Here is a 19450-nt window from a genome sequence, read left to right as displayed (position 1 = left end):
GTAACCAAAATTATTTTGAATGGTCAAGAGCAGTGTATATCGGCCTAAGTGGCAGAAAAAAATTAGGGTTCATCACAGGAACCCGGAAAAAGCCATAGCCAATCAAGCCTAATGAACCAACGAAAGAAGAAATTGAGGCAGCAGAGGAGTGGCAAACGACTGACCATATGGTCATGTCGCTACTCACCAATACGATGGAGCCTCAAATAGCCAGGCTGTGTATACTGTTGGCTTCATCATAGGTAATTTGGGACAAAGTAAAAAATCTATATGGGCACGAGCGAAATTATGCTCATATCTTTAATTTGAAATAGGAACTGGCTCAAATAAGACAAGGGACTCAAACGAGCACGAGCTATGCCACAGAGGTTTTGACTCGGTGGGAAGAACTCCAAAGTTACCTCCCACCAACCTCGGACCCAGAAGAGGCGAGAAGAAGAGAGGAATAAAATTTAGTGTATACCTACCTGGGGGGGCTTGATTCGAGCTACGAGGCCTTGAGGTCTCAAATTTTACTGTCAAGTAGCCTGCCTCCAATTAATGTTGTTATAGCCACAATCCAGCAGGAGGAAACAAGACGAGCAACAATTGGGTAGGCGATCTGAAACACCAAAAGGCGTCAACTCAATCTCGCACCCTGAAGGCCGAGCGGGGTGCCTCCTGAGGCCGAGAGGTGCAGCCATTGCCGAAAGCAGGGGCACACTCAGAAGCGTTGTTGGCACCTCCATCCGCATCTTCGGCCGATTTTCAACGGAAATGAGAGAAGGAGAAATGAGAAACGGGAGAAGGGAGGAAGAAGCAAATTCGGCGGAACGGCTAATGCACATAACCCTAGTGGTTATGATGTGGGGTGCAATTCAGGTCGGGTTATAAGTAACGGGTCGGACGTGCTTAACTTAATCCGGCCCGACTCCAACATCCTGACCCGGCCCGATAACACCAACCCAACCCGGCCCATATGGAGCGACCCGGTCTGACCCAGTTCAGGTGATACAGCCCGACCTGGTTCAAACGACCCGACTCGATTCGACTCCCTCAATTGAACCGACCCGAATTCAATAGAAAAATTCCAGATTTCTCACCTTATATCTCAACTTCAGTCTCTTATTCAGCCTTAGCAGCCTCGTAGGACAGGTTTGGTATCGCAAAATTGCTCTTTAAATAACACGTCAAATTGGATAATTGATTTCGGGGCAACGGATCATATGACATGGGATGCCACAAAATTGCAAAATTTTGTTCCCACTAATTCCAACCATGTGACCGTTACTAATGGACACCAAGCTAAAATCTCTAGTTTTGGCTCCTCAAAATTATTGCATAATATTTTTCACAATATTCTTCTTTTACCAGACTTTAAATCAAATTTGTTGTCAGTTGGTAAGATTAAGAACTTTAAATTGTAATATTATTTTCTCACCATCTACAGTCTTATTTCAGGATCGAATCACAGGGAAGACGATTGGTGAAGGTCGATTTGAGAATGGCCTCTATTACCTTATTGATTCCCCCAACCAGTGTCTAGTCTCTACCAATCCTGTTAGCTCAGACCTTTTGATCCATCAGCGGTTTGGGCATCCGTCTGATCGAGTTTTAAACCAGCTTTTTTGCCTAAACATAAACACTAGTTGTTGTGATATCTGTAAATTCGCCAAACATACTAGATTACCTTTTCCTGTATCTTCTACTACATCAGACAATATGTTTGATTTAATTCATTCTGATGTTTGGGGACCTGCCCCCATTACTTCTTATAATCATTTCCGTTATTTTGTCACTTTATTGATGACTACTCTCATACCACTTAGGTCTACTTATTAAAAGGCAAAAATGAAATTTCTACTTGCTTTCAAATTTTTTTCCATTTTATTCAAAATCAGTACAATGCCAATATTAAAAAATTTCGATCTGATAATGGCATTGAATACATAAATAAACAATTTTCGGATTTTCCTCCACTAAAGGAATTTTACACCAAACCACCTGCATTTATACTCCCGAACAAAATGGAGTTTGTGAAAGAAAAAACGTCACCTTCTTGAAGTCACCAGATCCCTGCTTTTTCAAAATAATGTTCCTCATATCTTTTGGTCGGATGCCCTCCCGCTTACCTCACTAATCGCTTACCTAGCCCAAAACTCAAAAATCTCAGTCCCCTAGAAATCCTCAAGAGTAGAAAAATAGAGCTAGGGCACATTTGTGTCTTTGGATGCACAGCCTATGTTCATGTCAAACGTTCTCATAAACTTGACCCAAGTTCTGTCAAAACAGTGTTCTTAGGGTACTTGATAGTGTGCATTTTATACATACTAATTATCATATTTTCTTAGTTATTATTGAGTATTTATGCTTAATTTATGGATTTTAATTATGATTATTGATTTTCATGATAGACAGAATGTTTTGATGCAACATGAAGCTGAAAGGATGATATTTGATGAGTTTTCATAGAGATTGATGCTTTGGAGAGTTTTGGATAAAAAGAAGAAAAGATGGCAGAAGATCTCTTCAGTTAGAGCGTGCCCACGGCGTATTCCAGAAATCCGAAGTTATGGAAAGAGGCTTAAAGTGACATTATTTGCCATGTGACTTTTTAATTTATTTTTGGGAATATTTATTTACTAAAAACCCCTCACTATTTAAGGTTATTTTAGGAATGAATGTCCTTCTTTAGACACATCATCTAATATTTCTTAGAGGGCAAGTTTTCCTATAAAAAGAAAGAGATGAGAAGATAGGGATAGTTTTTAGGTTTTAGAGAGAATGGGACAACAAACCAATTTTCTTCTTCTTCTCATCCATTATTTTAGCTTTCTTCTTTATTTTATTTTCTCTATAACAATTATGTATGGCTGAACTCTTTCTTTCCAACTCAAGGTTAATTAAGGTTTGAATTCGTATGGGTTGTGAGATTTAATTGTTCTTCATTATTTTCTCAAATTTATTAACATTCATGTATCTTCTATGTCTATTGAATTCTATTTTTGTTGATTGTGTAAAAAGACCTATTACCCAATTATCAAGATAGTTTATGGCAAATTAGAATATTAAATCCATAATTGTTTAATTATTCTAATGATTAGTGGTAGAATAACATACCCATGTTATGTGGATATATGATCTAATCTAAATGAATTCATCTTATGTATTTGTTGGTTAGGATTGGGTTTCTCTAGATTGCATTGCTATTGGTGAATTAAATCTTGGAAGCTTTTCTAGAGTTGTTTATTCAATAAGAGAATTAATCAAATGGCTTCCATTGATTAACAAAAAATTAAGGAGAAATTAGGTTGTTAGAGCTTCTCAACAACTATAACTAATTTATTAATGGATTTGGAAATTATATTTGCATCAATGATCAATTCAATGAATTAAAACTGAGATTATACTTCGGGTTGGAGTTTTCTCATATTGATTTATTTTCTCAAATTTCATTATTGCTTTTAATTGATTTTTAGTTTAATTTGTTTTGATTCCAAATTTAAAATCCCCCCTAATTTTGTTTGATTTTTGTTAAAGACATAAATCTTACCAATCTCTGTGGATTCGACCCTACTTGTCACTATTTACAAGTTATTTTTATTTAAAGAATAAGAATATATTTTTGTTGGATTCGACACCCATCAGTACTCTTCTGGAAAAAAAGGGGTACAAGTGTTATGACCCGTGCACACACAAGACCTATATCTCTAGGGATGTGTCTTTTGATGAATGCACTCCTTATTTTACTGACTCTCACCCCACTCATAGGACTTCTACTTTGTTATTTCCAGATAACCTTTCCTTTGTTGACAGTTCAGTTCACACTACTCCATCGACCGAGGAGCCGCTTCCCGAGGACAATCCCGATGCCACCTCTTCAGGGGGAGCCAGTATCATTCCCGAGGTCACTTCTTTAGGGGGAGACAGGTCACAGGTTGAAGAAGTCGCCCCACGAAGATCATCTCGGCCTATCAGACCTCCGGTCAGACTAAGGGACTATGTGTCCCACAAGGTGACGTATCCCATCCAACATTCTATTAGTTATCACAGTGTATCCAATTCATATAGGACCTACCTAAATAAACTCACCACTCATACTGAGCCCTCTTCCTTCCATGAAGCTAACATCGATCCTAAATGGTGCAAAGCTGTGAAGGAAGAGCTTCAAGCTCTTGAGAAAAATGACACCTGGGAATTAACCCCTCTACCACAAAATAAAAAACCCGTTAGGTGCAAATGGGTGTATAAAATTAAATATAAGCATGATGGAACGATTGAGCGATATAAGGCTAGACTGGTAGCAAAAGGGTTTACCCAAACATATAGGGTGGACTAACAGGAAACTTTTGCCCCAGTAGCCAAAATGAGCACCGTTCACATTTTATTATCTGTTGCTATTAACTCAGGATGGACCTTATTTCAAATGGATGTTAAAAACGCATTCCTCCAAGGGTCCCTCGAAGAAGAAGTCTACATGACTTTGCCTCCAGGGTACAAACCTACTGCCGATAAATCCCTGGTATGTAAGCTAAAAAAGGCTATCTACGGATTGAAACAATCCCCGAGAGCATGGTATGCCAAGCTAAGCCACTTTCTCTTAACAATTAATTTCATTAAATGTGCTTCTAACTCTTCTATGTTTGTTAAACACACTCATACATGCACCGTCATTGTCCTTGTATATATTGATGACATCATCATAACAGGTAACAGTAATAATGAAATTGAAGAAGTTAAACAAAAACTAAAAAAAGAATTTGATATCAAAGATCTCAGTCAGCTGTCTTACTTCCTTGGAATAGAAATAGCCAAATCTCTTAAAGGTCTATTTTTATCCTAAAGAGAGTATGTTCTGGATCTTTTAAAAGAAACGGAAAAAATAGGGGCTAAACCAATAGATACTCCAATGGAGACTAAAACCAAACTTAACCTTGAAGATGGCGATCCTTTAGATGATATAGGGCACTATCAGCGCCTAGTAAGAAAACTGATTTATCTCACTGTCACTAGACCTGATATCACTTATGCGGTAAGTATGGTAAGCCAGTTTATGCATGCCCCTTGCACTAGTCATTTAGATGCCATCGATAGGATACTTAGGTATCTCAAGGGCATGCCCAATCAAGGTATTTGGATGAAAAATAATAATGCGACTGATATAGTTGGCTTTTCTGATGCAGATTGGGCTGGAAGCTATGACAGAAAATCAACTTTTGGATTTTATACCTTTGTAGGAGGCAATCTAGTAATGTGGAAAAGTAAAAAACAAACCGCAACCGCAAGATTCAGTGTAGAAGCAGAATACAGAGCAATGGCAACAACGGCCAGCGAACTAATATGGATCAAGCAAGTCCTTGCAGATATGGGAATTAAATCCAAAGGACCAAAGAAGATGTACTGCGATAATCAAACAGCAAGACACATTGCTTCAAACCCTATATTCCACGAACGCACCAAGCACATCGAAGTAGATTGCCACTTCATAAGGAAAAAGATCTAGTCTGGAGAAATTGAAACCCCATTTGTGAGAAGCAAAGAACAATTAGCAGATATTCTCACGAAAGCCCTAAGCAAATCCGATCATAAAAACCTTCTTAGCAAGATGGGATCGATAAATTTATTCGAACCCATCTTGAGGAGGAGTGTTGAAGAACAAAAGCAAAATACTGAAGAACAAAAGCAAAAACCAATAGTACAAAGCCAACAGCTAAGAACTGGAGGTCAATGCCTCACTTTCTGTCATCACAAGCCAGAAAGCTGACATTAGGAGCATCATTTCTTCCCTAAGGAAGAAAAGTCACTTCCACTAATCTCAATATAGTAAGAAGAACGTTGACATAGAGTTAGGGTGTAATACTCAGAATTTTTCTTTAATAAAGATAATATTAATAATGATTAATTAATGAATTTTTATTTAAGTTAACTTTAGCTTCATTTTTATTTGGTTTAATTTGAAATGATTTAATGGAAATTTTAATATTAGTCAATTAAATGAATTATTTTTCTATACCCAATTAGTTTAAAATTTTAAGAATTAATTAAGTAAATTATTTGAAGGGTAGATTATATTTTGGTTATTCTAATTTTTCCCCAATGTATATGTATATGTATAAATAAAATTATATATATTAAAAAATTTTGGAAGAAATTATAAAAATTATTTTTATAAAAGAATTATGGGGAAATTGGTATTTTAATTAACTAGTGGTATTAAAATTTAAGTTGAAAAATAATTAGTAATTTGATTATTTAATTTAATTGTGCGTAGGACTTAATTGGAAAATTATTTTTAGATGAGGATTAAAAGTATAATTTTATTTTTATGGGGTTTTAATGGAAATTTGTGAGTCTGGTATTTTTTATAAATAAATATGTCGGTCAGGGGTATTTAGGTAATTATATATTTTTAATAATTCTAATTTGGCCCAAATTGAATAGTTAGGGGCAAAATTGAAAGGCTAAAAAGAAGTTTAGGGGTTAAATTGAAATTCTGCAGGATGAAATTGTAAGTAATTAAAAAGTTGAGGGACCAAATTGTAATAAGAAAAAGTTCAGGGGTCAAATGGTCGATATTGAAAGAAAGGAAAGAAGGATCGGGGAGAGAGAAAGGAAAAATCGGGGAGAGAGAGGGAGACGTCGGGAAGAGGAAGGAAGAAGCTGCGGCGTCGGAGGTCGAGTCTTGGGCGGAGGCCAGCAATGGCTCCAGCATCGGCATGGGCGGAAGCACGGGAAGGCAAGGTGGCTTCCGAGCTGCGTCGTCCGGCTGTTGTGACCTTCCGATCTTGGTGGTGATTGGCTCCCCTTGGAGAGAGCTTCCTTTTGGCGGTGGCGGCGTCAGTTTTGGTGGCTAGAGGAGGGAGTTCCGGCGAAGTGGTGGCAGCTGTATTTTCTGGCTTTTCCGACGAGCTCCGACAGAGGATGGACGATCGGAGGATATATCCCGACTCTCCTCAGCTCAAGCTTCCCAATGGCACCGGTTTCATGGCGATCGGGCTCCGTTTGCAAATCTTATGGCCGAGATCGTATGCAAATCTCTCTGGACGATCAGGTGTCAGATCGAAAAGTCGGAAGTGGGGATCGTCGTTGTGAGTCCGATGGTGTGTTCGGATCGTCGATCGGACTCCGGCAGCCGAAGGCGAGTCGACCGAGCGATCGAGCGTCTCGGTAATTTTCTCTGGCCCGTTGATCTTGGTAATCCTTTGATTTAAAATTGTGCTTATTAGTTTGTGTTGAGTATTTAATATTTGTGAGTCAAAAATAATTGTCTGTCAGTTTGCCTGCCTCGTATTTTGTGCTGTGTGGCGGAGTCGGGAAATAGTGAAGTTTGGGGACCCAACTCCCGTTGTTTGAACTGTTAAATATTTGAAGTGTTTTTCTGGTAGGTCCTGTACCCGTTTTTACGGGGGGTAATGTCGGTGTTGTAGGGGAGGTTCTGCCGGATTTTCGGTAGAATTCTCCCGAGTCGAGATTCTTAGACAGTTAGTCCTAGAAGTCTAGACCTAGGATTAATGATCGATTGTTTCAGCGTTTTGATAAATTGTTTCTGTGACTAGATAGTCCGTTTGTTCGGCTCACTCCAATCGAGGCACCGGAGCAGAGTTAGGAGGTCGCCAAACCTGTAAGTTAAAGTCATATATCGTTTATGCACGTGTCATGCATAAAATTTGATTTGCTACTGTGATTATTCATTTGCAATTTCAATTTTTTATTTAATTATTATTATTATTAGCGTGATGCTTTTAATTACTATTTAAATATGTTTTTCCTTTATCACCAATTTTAATATTGCATGATGACTCAGGATGAGATAGCAGTAGAACATAGGAGTTAGATGAGTGTTCCAATATAAATCTGAGAGAGATAGGGAAAGGGTAAAGAGGTAAAAATTTTAAGAAAGAAAGATTAGGACCTGCCCTGGTCGAGCATCGCTCTCTGGGCTTAGTTGAGTGTGGTTGCCGGAGTAAAGGTCCCTGATCGAGCTTTGCTCTCTGGGCGTCGGCTTATTTGGAAATTTAAGTGACCAGACTGGAGGTAAGGTCCCTGATCGAGCTTGCTCTCTGGGCGCCAGTCTTATTGGATAAGAGAGCCGAAAGGCTAAGGCTGAGAGTTAAATGACCGGACTAGAGGTAAGGTCTCTGATCGAGCTTTGCTCTCTGGGCGCCAGTCCTGTTGGAATGAGAGAGTTGAGATATAAGTGACCAGGCTGGAGGTAAGGTCCCTGATCGAGCTTTGCTCTCTGGGCGCCAGTCCTGTTGGAATGAGAGAGTTGAGATATAAGTGACCAGGCTGGAGGTAAGGTCCCTGATTGAGCTTTGCTCTCTAGGAGCCAATCCTGTTGGAATGAGAGAGTTGAGATATTAGAGTTGAGCTTGGTCGAAACGTGAGTTTTGAAATTGATCGAGATGTTGAGTTGGGATTAGGGTTCTACTGAAGTACTCTGTCCCGTTGCGTGTGGATAATTTTTGTTTAAGCATGGCATGACACATATGTTTTAACATGACACGTATGATTTGCGTGATTTATTAATTATTTTAAAATTAAATGAATGTGATATTGAGATGTTTGAAACTGATTTAGATATATGATTTTAGCTCACTCTCGAGACTGACAGTCTCCATTTACTATTTTTCAGATTCGTGACTGTTAGTCTTCCCGCGATTCTTACTCAGTAGCCCGACTTCTTCATCATCGGGTGGTGTTTAATTTGGTATGTCAAATGGTAAAAATCTTAGATTCTCCGCAGTAGTAATAGTAGGGATATCAGTGGTAATTTTATGTAGTTTCGGGTCTCGCCTAATTCTTCGGGCAGACCAATTTAATTGTATAAAATTTAATGTTACTATAAATTGTGGTATTAATAATAGTAAAATTTGAGTTGAGGTTGGTTTGAGTTAGTGAGTGTTAGGCTTACTACGGGATTCGGTGGCCTTACGCCTGCCCATTCCTTAATGCCAGTCACGGGCCCACAGGTGGGGTCGTGACATAGGGTCTAAAAATTATAGCAATAAGACTATTAATCTCTAAGTGTATATATATTGATCATATTCATTCATGTAAATCTCAGAATTCAACATTGTATATCATCACAGATTAATACCAACTTAAATTTCTTTCTCCACACCGTGGTAGGCCTGCGCCGGGGGAGCATAGGGAGGAAAGGGAGCCCGGACGGTGGAAGAGCCAGGGGAGGCCTCGTCATTTGACGGTGTTTTGTTTTCATATTCCTGTACAATTAAGAGAAAAATTATCCCTAGGGAAACCACTTCTGTCTTTCTTGGATATATTCAGTCCGGGTATAGATCTCTTTTATGTATCTTTTGTTTGTTAATCCAACCTCGGACGATGGAGAAATAGCAGTGAAGAGACGAACACACAATCCCAATGGCAGCAGGTTCAAAAAAATTCAGAGTCTTTCTTTTAAAAGAATCTATTACATTGAAGAAGAAGAGATAAATTGATGCGGAAAGAGATGAACAAAGACAGTTACACTTATGGAGCAATTGGAAAAAAAGAAAAGAAAAGAAGTGATTAATCTATTAGAAAATCCCTGTCTAGTTAAAGTCTAGTTTAGGTGTATGTCTCGCTTAAAAGTCGCAGCCTTTTCGTATTATCGGCAAGTGTATATAAATATTTTTATATTTTAATATTAAATAATTGATACATTTTATTATTTAAAATTAATAATATTTGTCAATCATCTATCAGTTTGGTGTATAATAAAAAATATTTTTTTTATTGTTATCACTTTTTAGACAAATTATTTTCAATTAGGCATCCAAAAGACATATTTCTCGACTTTAGCCGTTTTATTTTTTAAAATTTTTAATAGAAAAATTAGATTAGCACATAGATTATGGTAATATGTTAGTCTAATTAAATATTTCGTTTTTCTATATTTAGTTTGAAAATTCCCATTTTTGAAGATTTTTGGATTTATTTGACTACTATTTTTAAATTTAAGCCAAATTAGAATTTCTTCTATGCAGTTTATTTATATTGTATACGCTGGTGGTCTTCTTTCCCCTTTTCTTAATGACAACCCTTCTTCACATAATAAAAATAAATAGCGCAAAATAAAATATTCTTAATAAAAAAAAACCCCTAAAGCCCACTAATTAGAAATGAAAAGCAAATAAAACAACATACAACTCACAGTTAATTCAATAAAAATGCAATGCAAACCACATTTTTAATTAGCATTTGTTCCAAAAATATAATCATTCAAACGCACCCTTCTCATGTCCTTTTACTCATTTTGATTTTTTATTTTCATTTCTTATAATAAGAATTTTTTCATATATTAATATTAAAATAAGAAAGTTGATTGGCCTTCAAATGCTGAGATTGGTAAATTCCATTTAATTCCTTCTGCCTTTTGTACAAACACTTGGATTTTATTTTATTATTTACTAATTACTCTAGTAATTGTATGAAAAGGTTTAAGCTCATCTATGACCCTATATTAAGATGAATTAACAAAAACATAAACAATAATAATAATAATAATAATAATAATAATAATAATAATAATAAACAATACTTGATATAGGAATTAGTGCTGCTGCAAGCCTAAAGTTTTTTTCAACTTGCAAAACAGAAATTATATCTCTTATCCATATAGTGACTACAAAGCCTGCTATTCTGAAGTTTGATTTACAAGAAAATGAAACAAATTCCCTGAAAAAATGGAATTAAAATGATATTAAGCATGTAGTCTTGCAAAAATTAAAATGCAAAATCATATTCCCACCTGAACATCATCACCTTGAAAGAAAGATAGGAAACACAGAAATTCAAATACAAATTAGAACCCAGCAAGAGGAAAATGAGAAAATAAAAACAATAATAACTGGATGAAACAGAAGAATGAAATCCAGTCACTGACCATGTCTAACAACAAATGACCATTATGCTATGTTTGGTTGAAATCTATTAAAAGATTCATTTCATTTGAGAGAAATACATGAGAGAGAAAATAAAATAAAAATGATAAAGTTAAAGGAGATATTTCAGTGTGACGGATTATATTGACAAACTAATGTGAAATTCATTTGGAGGTTCTACCTACTTTGTGAGAATTTAGTTTATTTATAACCAATTTTGCACAAATTTTGAATATGTAGAATTCTAAAGTGACTTTCATTTCATTCAAAGCACAAAACTTTGCATTTGCAAATCAATTTCATAAATTTATGGATTTCGACCAAACACAATGTTAATAACAATTACATGGAAAGGTGAATTACAAGTAGCATTATTTACAAGTGATGTAATGCGCTAATCATTTGACAGAGGCATACATAATGCAAAGAATGCACCTTTATGATAAGGAAAGGTGTAAATCAAAAAACAATATGCTAAAATTTAGAAACTTGATACATGATTGTGCAAGCTACAAAGAGATCAAGAAGCAATACCTGAATTCTTTCGATGGAACAGCACAACTTGCTCAGAAAGAAGAATTGGGAATGAAAAGGAATGGGGGTGAAAGAAAGTGGAAGGGGCCTGCAGGAAAAATAGGAAAGAAAAACAATAAAAAACTGTTGAAGTCAAAATCACATGTAGCATTTGAAAGTATGCAAAAGCACTTTTAAAAATTAAAAGGAAAAAATACATCCAACTGTAGGCATAATTCCGACATCATAGACGAAACCATGTCGACCACAAATTCAATATTCTGTGCAGTATTTATGCAAATCATGCACATATAGAAGGGGGAAAAAAAACAAAGGTGAAACCAAAGCCTGAGGCTTTGAAGGTGGAAATCGCAATGATAAACAAACTGCAGCAAAAGAAAGAAATTTGCTGCAGAAATATGGAGAATGAATGATAAAAGACTGTTAATTTCAAATAAATAAATAAATTACTAAAACTTAGGCATTTGCATTTTCCATATGAATTTGAATAAGACAAAGTACATTTATCATGGCTTTAAAAAAATTAAAATGAAGGATGACCTCATTTGTAGGTTCAAGAACAAGCTTTTACTGCATTATATAAATCTGATAACAGGTTACACTCACATTCTAGTTTAATGTTTCATGCAAGATCAGGTTTAACTATTTTATCCAATAACATTCATCATCTCATAACTGAGTGTCATATGGATTAGTACCAAACTTTGTTTAATGTTATTCCCAACCAACTTATAGCTCCTGCTGCCCTGCCTTTCTCTTCTTTCTGATAGGTAACATTCAAACCTAAGGCCTATTTACATAACCTCACACTTAACAGCTTAAGCGAGCAACAATAAAAGTATTAATCCATGAATACTTTAGCATCAATCAATATAGAATAAATGTTGTCCAGTCTTCTGGGGTAGGGAATGTCATACATCACCAACAAAAAAGAAATAATTCAGAGATGACCGCTGGGTTTTCCAAAATAAAATCATCTAAATTTGAAAAAAAAAAAAACCAGAAACCTTTCTGGTATCCATCTGAATGTTTTACTCTAGCAGGTCAGGATATCAACCATTACTAACAATCTTTCTCTCCAACACAACAAAAACCAAAATGGATCAAATAGAACGGAGAATGGATATAAAAATCAATATGAAGGCCCCATCACATTAAGAAAGCATCTGTATTTCATTGTCAATAGGTAAATGGCACATCTTATGCTCTAGAATTAAATATTAAAAAATTTAAATCAATAATAAATAGAACATATATAGACTAAAAACTCAAGAACGAATTAGGAGTACCTGTTCCTACTCTGTCCAGTTCCTAATTACAGGATCCAACAATTTCCTCAGTTTACTAACACCATCAACATCACCATTAGCATAAAAGCACAAAGCTTTATCCAATTCCACTGCTTCTCTCACTCTAGCCTCCATCAACAAACTTCTATAAACCCTTCTTCTCAACCTAACTCCAGGGACAAAACCCACATCAACCATGTCCCTCAAAATCCTCAAACCCTCAAGAACCAAGCCAAACTCACAAAACCCATTAACCAAAGCTAAAAATACAATCTTTTCGACTCTACAAGGAGAGCCAGGTCTAAGCATCCATTGATACACCTTAAATGCCTCCTTTGGTCTCTTCCTTTTAACATAAGAGGTAATCAGCATAGTAGTGATGGGTGTGAGGTAATCGTGAGCCTGTGGGGTGTGTCTAAGAATAGTGAGGAGTGACACGGGCTTGGTCATGTCAGGTTGGGAAGTGAGAGAGTGAATGAGAATGGAGAGAGAGATTGACTTGTGAGGTGGTTTTGCGAGAAGGGTCGCCGTTGTTAAGTGGATTGCTGTTGTCAGATTGTCTGAAAGACATAGCCGTGGGATTAGGAGATTGATTTTGGTTATTTCGTTTCGTGTTAATGTTAATTTTTTTGAGTTTTTTATTTCTTCGCATGAAGATGATGATGCACAGTATTGTGACTGTTGTTGTTGTTGCAGGAAATGAGAGATGGTACTGATGGGTTTGGATTGATAATGGAGGAAGTGAAGGTGGGGTTTTGCTTGTTTCAGGGATTTCATTCTCGTTAATGCTTGCTGAGTTGCTGATGCCGCCGACGCCAAGAAGCTGGGTCCTTTTTTCAATACTGTAATTGTTTTATAATTTTTGTAGAATACAAACCGGCAAGCTCTCGTAGCTCAGTTGGTTAGAGCACCCGTTTAGTAAGCGGGAGGTCTTGAGTTCGACTCTCAACGAGAGCAACATGGAATTACTTTTTGTACTTCTGTACAAAAAAGCAGAGCAATTCTGCATCCATATGCAATCTTTTTATTGAGAAAAGCACATTAATATTAACTAATCCTTGACTATCCATACCTGTATCATTTTATGTTTTCAGTTGCTCTTTCCAAGTAGTCTAATCTTTACAATTACACTTGAGACATCTTTTTACATTTCCAATTCAATATGCAAAACATTGCCAATAACCATTTCAAGGTACAGTGACATTCCTCAGGAGTTATTAGGAAGGAGGAGATGCTAGATGTCAGCTGTTTAACTTTTGGTACAGTAATTGCTACTTGCTAGATAAGTTCAAGATTGATATGCACAGCTCCGGCCAATATGGAAAATGTCAATTTGCAAAAGAAATCTGTAAATTGTTCAGTGGAACATGATAAAGGCACTACTGCCTTTTCATTTCACATCCTTGTTCTGTTTCTTTTTTATCCAGCAGTACCTTATTACTTCTTGAAGCTAAATATACATCTCAACTATTTTATTTACATAGCAAGAAAGGGGAAAAATAAAAAAAGAAAAAGAAAAATCCGTGACGTATTTGTCTATTTCAATAACTCACAAGGTCCTAACAATGTATGGCAGATCAAGAAGTTGACCTCTCTGCTGCATGTAAGAGCTGCCATGTCTATAAGTTTATGTAATTGTAAATCGATTCTCTAATGAAGATATATCCTTTTGTACAACTGATTTCTTTTAGCTTTTGTTTCTGCAGGTAGTGACAGCAAATAAGTTGGTTGCAAGAGATCATCTCACAGCACTGCCAAAACTTAGTGAAGTCATACAAGGAAAAGGATTTGTTACCTTACACGGAAGTGCCCTGTCGTAGAGGTTGGGCTTCGGTTGGGACTTCGCTGTTATGGTGGTTGTCAAGGGGCATGTACTGTGACATGATAGCCATGATCTCTGAGTCCATGTAAGACTGCAAGAGAAAAAGAGATGTGCTTATTATGACTATGACTACAAAGATGAACGTGAAATCCAGTATAGGACTATGGAGTGTATTCAGACATACCCGAAGCCTGTATTTGTAGAATATATAACCAGCAATACCAGCTCCTGCTACAACCGCTACGATCACAAAAGTGAGGAACCATCCAAATTTCGATCCATTTCTTTCTGTATAATGGATGGAGAGTTAGTAATTTACAATAGCTTATATTCATGGCCAGCAACCTTCCTTTTGAAACTTGAATCAAGCTTGTTATCTTACCAATACAGGCATCTTGTTCCTTCATGTAAAGGAGGTCTCCCTTGCATTTGCACTCATATCCACCCCAAGTATTCTTACAGGAGCAACCATCGCACTGACAGGCAGTGCGTTCCTTGCATTCGTTAATATCTGATGCACATAAGATTTTTTAAGGCAAGAATTGTTACAGATAAGATTTCGGCTGTATAACTATTATCTTCTCAACAGGAACAATTATTTTAGAAAATAACCTTCACACTTATCATGGCCATGCCCTCTAAAGCCTTCTGGGCATTCACAGCCTGATAACTGCGATTCCTGTTTGTATAAAGGAATTTCATCAAGATGAGAAAGACAAATGAGAGGAACTTATTTCAACGAACCCAAAAAAAGCAAATAAAACTGTTAATAAAACCGAAAAACTGATGCATAAATCACTGAACTGAGCATGCTGAAAAAGTTAATCCATTTCTTGTGTCTGACCAGCACCCTCCATTATTTATCGAACACCTTGCAGATCCAAAAGCTGTCAGTCAAAGAAATATAAAACAGTGAGTAGCTATACATGATCATGCTATTACACTTCAGTGCTTAAATCACTTTCAAACATAACAGGAGACGAAACAAAACATACTTCTTCCTTGGGATGTATAATAACTATTTAGCACTTCCAATGTTAGAGCCAATAGAAACTGAAGCAACCCCCTTTCACCAAAAAATGTGCACTAAAGGTCGACGTCTAAATGAACCAGTGATGCACACACATACTCTCATCAATTAAATTTCCTATATGGATGGAGAATTTTGAAAGACATTCCTCAGCAACATACACGTGGAAGTTTCACAGTAACTCTTTTCCATAGTCAGAGTGTTTAAATCATTGAAAATAAATGATGTTTCTCAAATCAGAAAAATGTACCTTCACAAGATGCATAACCATCTCCTCTGTACTGTACGCCCTTCACCACCGGGCACTCACATATTCTTCCCCTAAATGTGTCCTAACCAAATTCATGATCCTAAAAATTAGTATGCAGGAAAAGATGAAAAGACGAATTAAAAACAAATTCAGCAAAACTATACATAGAATGGTTCAAGCAGAGCAAATTCTGTGGGGGAGTAAGCTCTGTAATGAAATTTTTTATCAGTCTACCTTGCAAGCAGTTACATTAGATTGTTTGTCCTGCCAACAGCCTCCATTTCTTTCAAGACACTCATTTGTCTCAAGATCTACAAATATAAAACAAACTCAAATTGAGCAAGCATAGAAGAAGAATTTAACAGCAGAGTTCCAAATTGAAGCAACAGTCTTAGATTGTAGATAAGAAAAGTAAATCAACCTGAACTTAAGCAGATTGGAGGATCAGTGGTCTCCTTAAATCCAGCACATATGGCCTTCAGCACAGCAGTTCTCTCCAATTTTCCTTTAGAGCAAGAAAATTAAGAGAGAAAAATTAGCCTCATAATGCATCAATATTATTCAATGTGCATTGGAAGATTAAATTGCAAACAGGTGACAAAACCATGAAGGGAAAAGTAAAACACAATGGGAGTTGAAGGAAAGATGAGATGGTCAACCAAAGACATAATAGAATATTATATAGCTATTATACACAAACCTCGGTATTGAACATTATTAATAACTAGTGTTGGCAAGATGGTAACATCACTACGAGATCCTCGCCCGACCTACGTTCCAGAAACCAGAAAATGAAAACAATATTAGCAAGACCAGATTATGCTATGTCAAGTTCCAAGTTATCTGCATTTTCTAGTGTGTGCTGGAAAAGGTAGTAATACCTGGAGTTCTTGCTCGGTTTTCAGTACTTCATTCTCCACATCAGCTTCAGGTTCACCCATGCACTTTTTTATCTTATCAAGAGGCAAATCTGTGCTGGAACATTGTCAGCGCAATGAAATTGATCCAATAAGAGATCTATACAAAATAGGCACCACGGAATATAACTTACCAAGTGATTTCAGAACATCCTCGGCACATTCTTTGCTATACCTTTTCTTCTTCATGGAACACCTGATATGAAAATCTGTGACAAAATCCCACCAAACCCAAGATCGGTCACTCTCATTGGCAACTCTATGGACGCAAAGTTGCCGCAAGTTCTCAATCACCACATCTTTACCCTGATATCCCTCCCCAAAATCCTGTTCTGGATCAGGTGCACAGTATCTTCCGTGGTTTATGCACTGAGACTTGCACTGATTGCTGAGAATAAAAGCCTGCGGACAATACCAAGTAATATAGTGTGGAGTGAACATTGTGTAACCCCCTTTCTCGAGGATTTGAGCATGACCCTTGAAATTCTTTACAAAATCCATCTGCTCATCGCATCGAGTCCCACATTCATCATTGCTGTTTGTCCAAAGCTCATATTCAACTCTCTGATCAGGATGGGGAACAGACTCTCTCCAGTCCAATTTGATAACAACATCCTCACCATTCTTCAAAGCTTGCTTCAAGCTCTCACCAAAAGACCTCTCTATCAAGGCTGATGGGATTCCAATCTTCTCCACATAGCCATCTGAATCACCATTTGCCTCAGGAGAGTCCATAGTTATTAGTGGCTCATCAATACTATCAACCACTAAAACTGCTGCAGCTCCAGCTTGCTGGGCATTCCATGCTTTCAGAGCAAAATAGCATTCTGCATTTTCAAGAGAGAAAAGGAAAAAAAGAAAAGAAAAGAAAGAAGCCTCAAGTTTAGCTTCAGTAATATAATCACAGGAAGCTCTATTACGTAGGAATGTGAACAGTATACTTGATTGAAATATTACACGCTGAGATTTGCAGTTTTTGTGGAAGAATTAAAATATTAACACTGGAATTGTTAGAAGCACTTCAAGGTCACCTAGTTGGTATTTCATCAATCTATAAAAGTATAAACATATAGAAGGCAAAAATAAAGCCAAGTAATTAAAGGAATCGGCTTTTCATGACTCAGCAAAAAATTTTGTGCCCATGAAATTGCAGAGGATTATGAGAAACTGAAAATTCAACAGCTGATTTTGAATTTGTCTGAGGAGGTCAATGTTGAACAATTCACTGATGTGTTTCTATCATAAAATTCTGGATGAATTAAGAACAAACAATCTAATTTCAACTTACAATTGATAAAAAATATCATACACTGCAATCTAAAAGTCAACTGTATAAGATTTCAATGTTAAAACCGAAGAGTTGCACATCAAGACAGACTCGATTTCTTTCTTTTTTTTAAAGACCTACAGAAAAGAAACATGAACAACCCATATAATATAACACTTATATCCTTCCAATCAATCATGATCAAATCTAGCAAAATCAAGAAAACAAGAGAGACCCACTATTCCGTCACTAAAAGATGCATATGATTTTGACTTCAATTCAACATTAGTAAACTTATGCAGTGATTTGAATACGAATACTTGGCAATTTAAAAGAAAAGCAGTTAAATAAACAGAACATAGAGAAGTAATCAAATACCTCCACGATCGAGCAGAAGAATAGTGGGGCGAGGAGATTTGGACCTGAAAGGCTTATCACCATCAAAAGCTTGACACCCAGAAGCTCCTTTGTCAGGATACATAGCAGAACCAACCATGAAACCACCATAATCAGGTATACCAAAATTCCCTATTGCACTATCGTGTTTTGATCTCAAACTCAAGGGTGATAAAACACTTATGCTACTCTTCTCCACCACAAAACGACCATACACACAGCTAATACTACTTGTAATAAGAAGTGCCAATACAAGAAATAAAGACACAAACTGTTTAAACACAGCCATGCAAATGATCATGATATAATACTTCTCTCTTTCTCTGCTCGTTCCCTGAGAATTAGAGAAGCAGAGACAGAAAAGGGAAATGGGGATTGGGGACGTGTGTAAAGAGACGATTCTGCAACAACGAGTCCACAGGTGGGGAGAGAGATAGAGAGAGAGAGAGAGAGAGAGAGTACAGAAGTTGAAGTTTAAAACTTTAAAGAAAATTAGATATGAAAGAGACAGAGAGAGAGTTTACTTTAAATGTGGTCATTGTATATGAAAATAAAAACTGTGACGTAAAGGAAACGACATGGGAAGAAGAAGAGTAAGGTGGTGGTGGTGGTGGTGGACGCAGTCAGCGGAACTACCCAACACCCTTTTCTCCAATTCGCTGCTTCAACTGCTTGGAAATTTACAGTGACGAGACCTGGAAAATGATATTCTTCATAATTTTCATTTTTCCATTAAAAAGAATTTAAAATTACTGTCCAAATATGAAATGCTAGAGCTCTAGATACATTGTATTTTATTATTAAATAAATGATGCAATTCTTTTTATTATTAAAATATATATTACTTATTTAATAATTACAAGAATTTCATAAATTATAACACTCAACAAATTTTTTTAAGTAATTTTTTCAATAAAAATAATAAAATTAAAAATTATTTACTATTGGGTTTAACTTTTGCTTACTCATGGAATTCAAATAATGAAAAAAGGAAAAACAACATTGTTATCATTTGTTGTTGGCTTCTCTAAATTTAGAATTATTGCATTCATTTCTTAAATGTTAAGGTATAGTGATATT

The 19450-nt window shown here is 36.4% G+C and overlaps 2 protein-coding genes and 1 non-coding gene across 5 annotated transcripts; 1 reads left to right on the top strand and 2 right to left on the bottom strand.

The window, feature by feature from the left end:
- Nucleotides 1-10471: 10471 nt before the first annotated feature.
- LOC8267570 (putative pentatricopeptide repeat-containing protein At1g74580) lies at nucleotides 10472-13533 on the bottom strand. Of its 3 annotated transcripts, none has more exons than XM_002528090.4 (3): nucleotides 12689-13533; nucleotides 11400-11487; nucleotides 10472-10746 (listed from the first exon to the last, which is right to left on the bottom strand). In XM_002528090.4, exon 1 carries the CDS (start codon nucleotides 13463-13465, stop codon nucleotides 12695-12697), a length of 771 nt encoding a protein of 256 aa, XP_002528136.2. In that variant the 5' UTR covers nucleotides 13466-13533; the 3' UTR covers nucleotides 10472-10746; nucleotides 11400-11487; nucleotides 12689-12694. The 3 variants fall into 3 exon arrangements, with proteins under 3 accessions (XP_002528136.2, XP_048229269.1, XP_015580245.1); XM_048373312.1 differs by having other exon boundaries at nucleotides 10472-10732; XM_015724759.3 differs by having other exon boundaries at nucleotides 10472-10659.
- Nucleotides 13534-13571: 38 nt separating this feature from the next.
- TRNAT-AGU lies at nucleotides 13572-13645 on the top strand. The gene has a single exon. It is a non-coding gene; the product is annotated as a tRNA-Thr (tRNA).
- Nucleotides 13646-13988: 343 nt separating this feature from the next.
- On the bottom strand, nucleotides 13989-19043 carry LOC8260485 (vacuolar-sorting receptor 7). Its single transcript, XM_048373311.1, has 13 exons — nucleotides 18353-19043; nucleotides 16842-17534; nucleotides 16672-16760; nucleotides 16491-16560; nucleotides 16212-16295; nucleotides 16025-16101; nucleotides 15791-15872; nucleotides 15315-15397; nucleotides 15123-15189; nucleotides 14893-15021; nucleotides 14695-14798; nucleotides 14484-14601; nucleotides 13989-14388 (listed from the first exon to the last, which is right to left on the bottom strand). The coding sequence occupies exons 1-12, from the start codon at nucleotides 18669-18671 to the stop codon at nucleotides 14485-14487; spliced, it is 1914 nt and encodes a 637-aa protein (XP_048229268.1). The 5' UTR covers nucleotides 18672-19043; the 3' UTR covers nucleotides 13989-14388; nucleotide 14484.
- Nucleotides 19044-19450: the final 407 nt, after the last annotated feature.

Source organism: Ricinus communis, chromosome 4 (genome assembly GCF_019578655.1).
Source record: "Ricinus communis isolate WT05 ecotype wild-type chromosome 4, ASM1957865v1, whole genome shotgun sequence".
NCBI classification, from domain to species: Eukaryota; Viridiplantae; Streptophyta; class Magnoliopsida; order Malpighiales; family Euphorbiaceae; genus Ricinus; species Ricinus communis.
Note: the sequence above shows the minus strand (reverse complement) of the source record. Positions and strands in the feature narration are given on the sequence as shown.

Coding starts and splice junctions, on each gene's coding strand:
- LOC8267570 (XM_002528090.4), bottom strand. CDS start 13,465: ATGAAATCCCTGAAACAAGCAAAACCCCACCTTCACTTCCTCCATTAT.
- LOC8260485 (XM_048373311.1), bottom strand. CDS start 18,671: ATGATCATTTGCATGGCTGTGTTTAAACAGTTTGTGTCTTTATTTCTT. Junction 16,761..16,841: donor GGATGTTCTGAAATCACTTG/GTAAGTTATATT, acceptor GTTCCAGCACAG/ATTTGCCTCTTGATAAGATA. Junction 14,799..14,892: donor GGAACAAGATGCCTGTATTG/GTAAGATAACAA, acceptor TCCATTATACAG/AAAGAAATGGATCGAAATTT.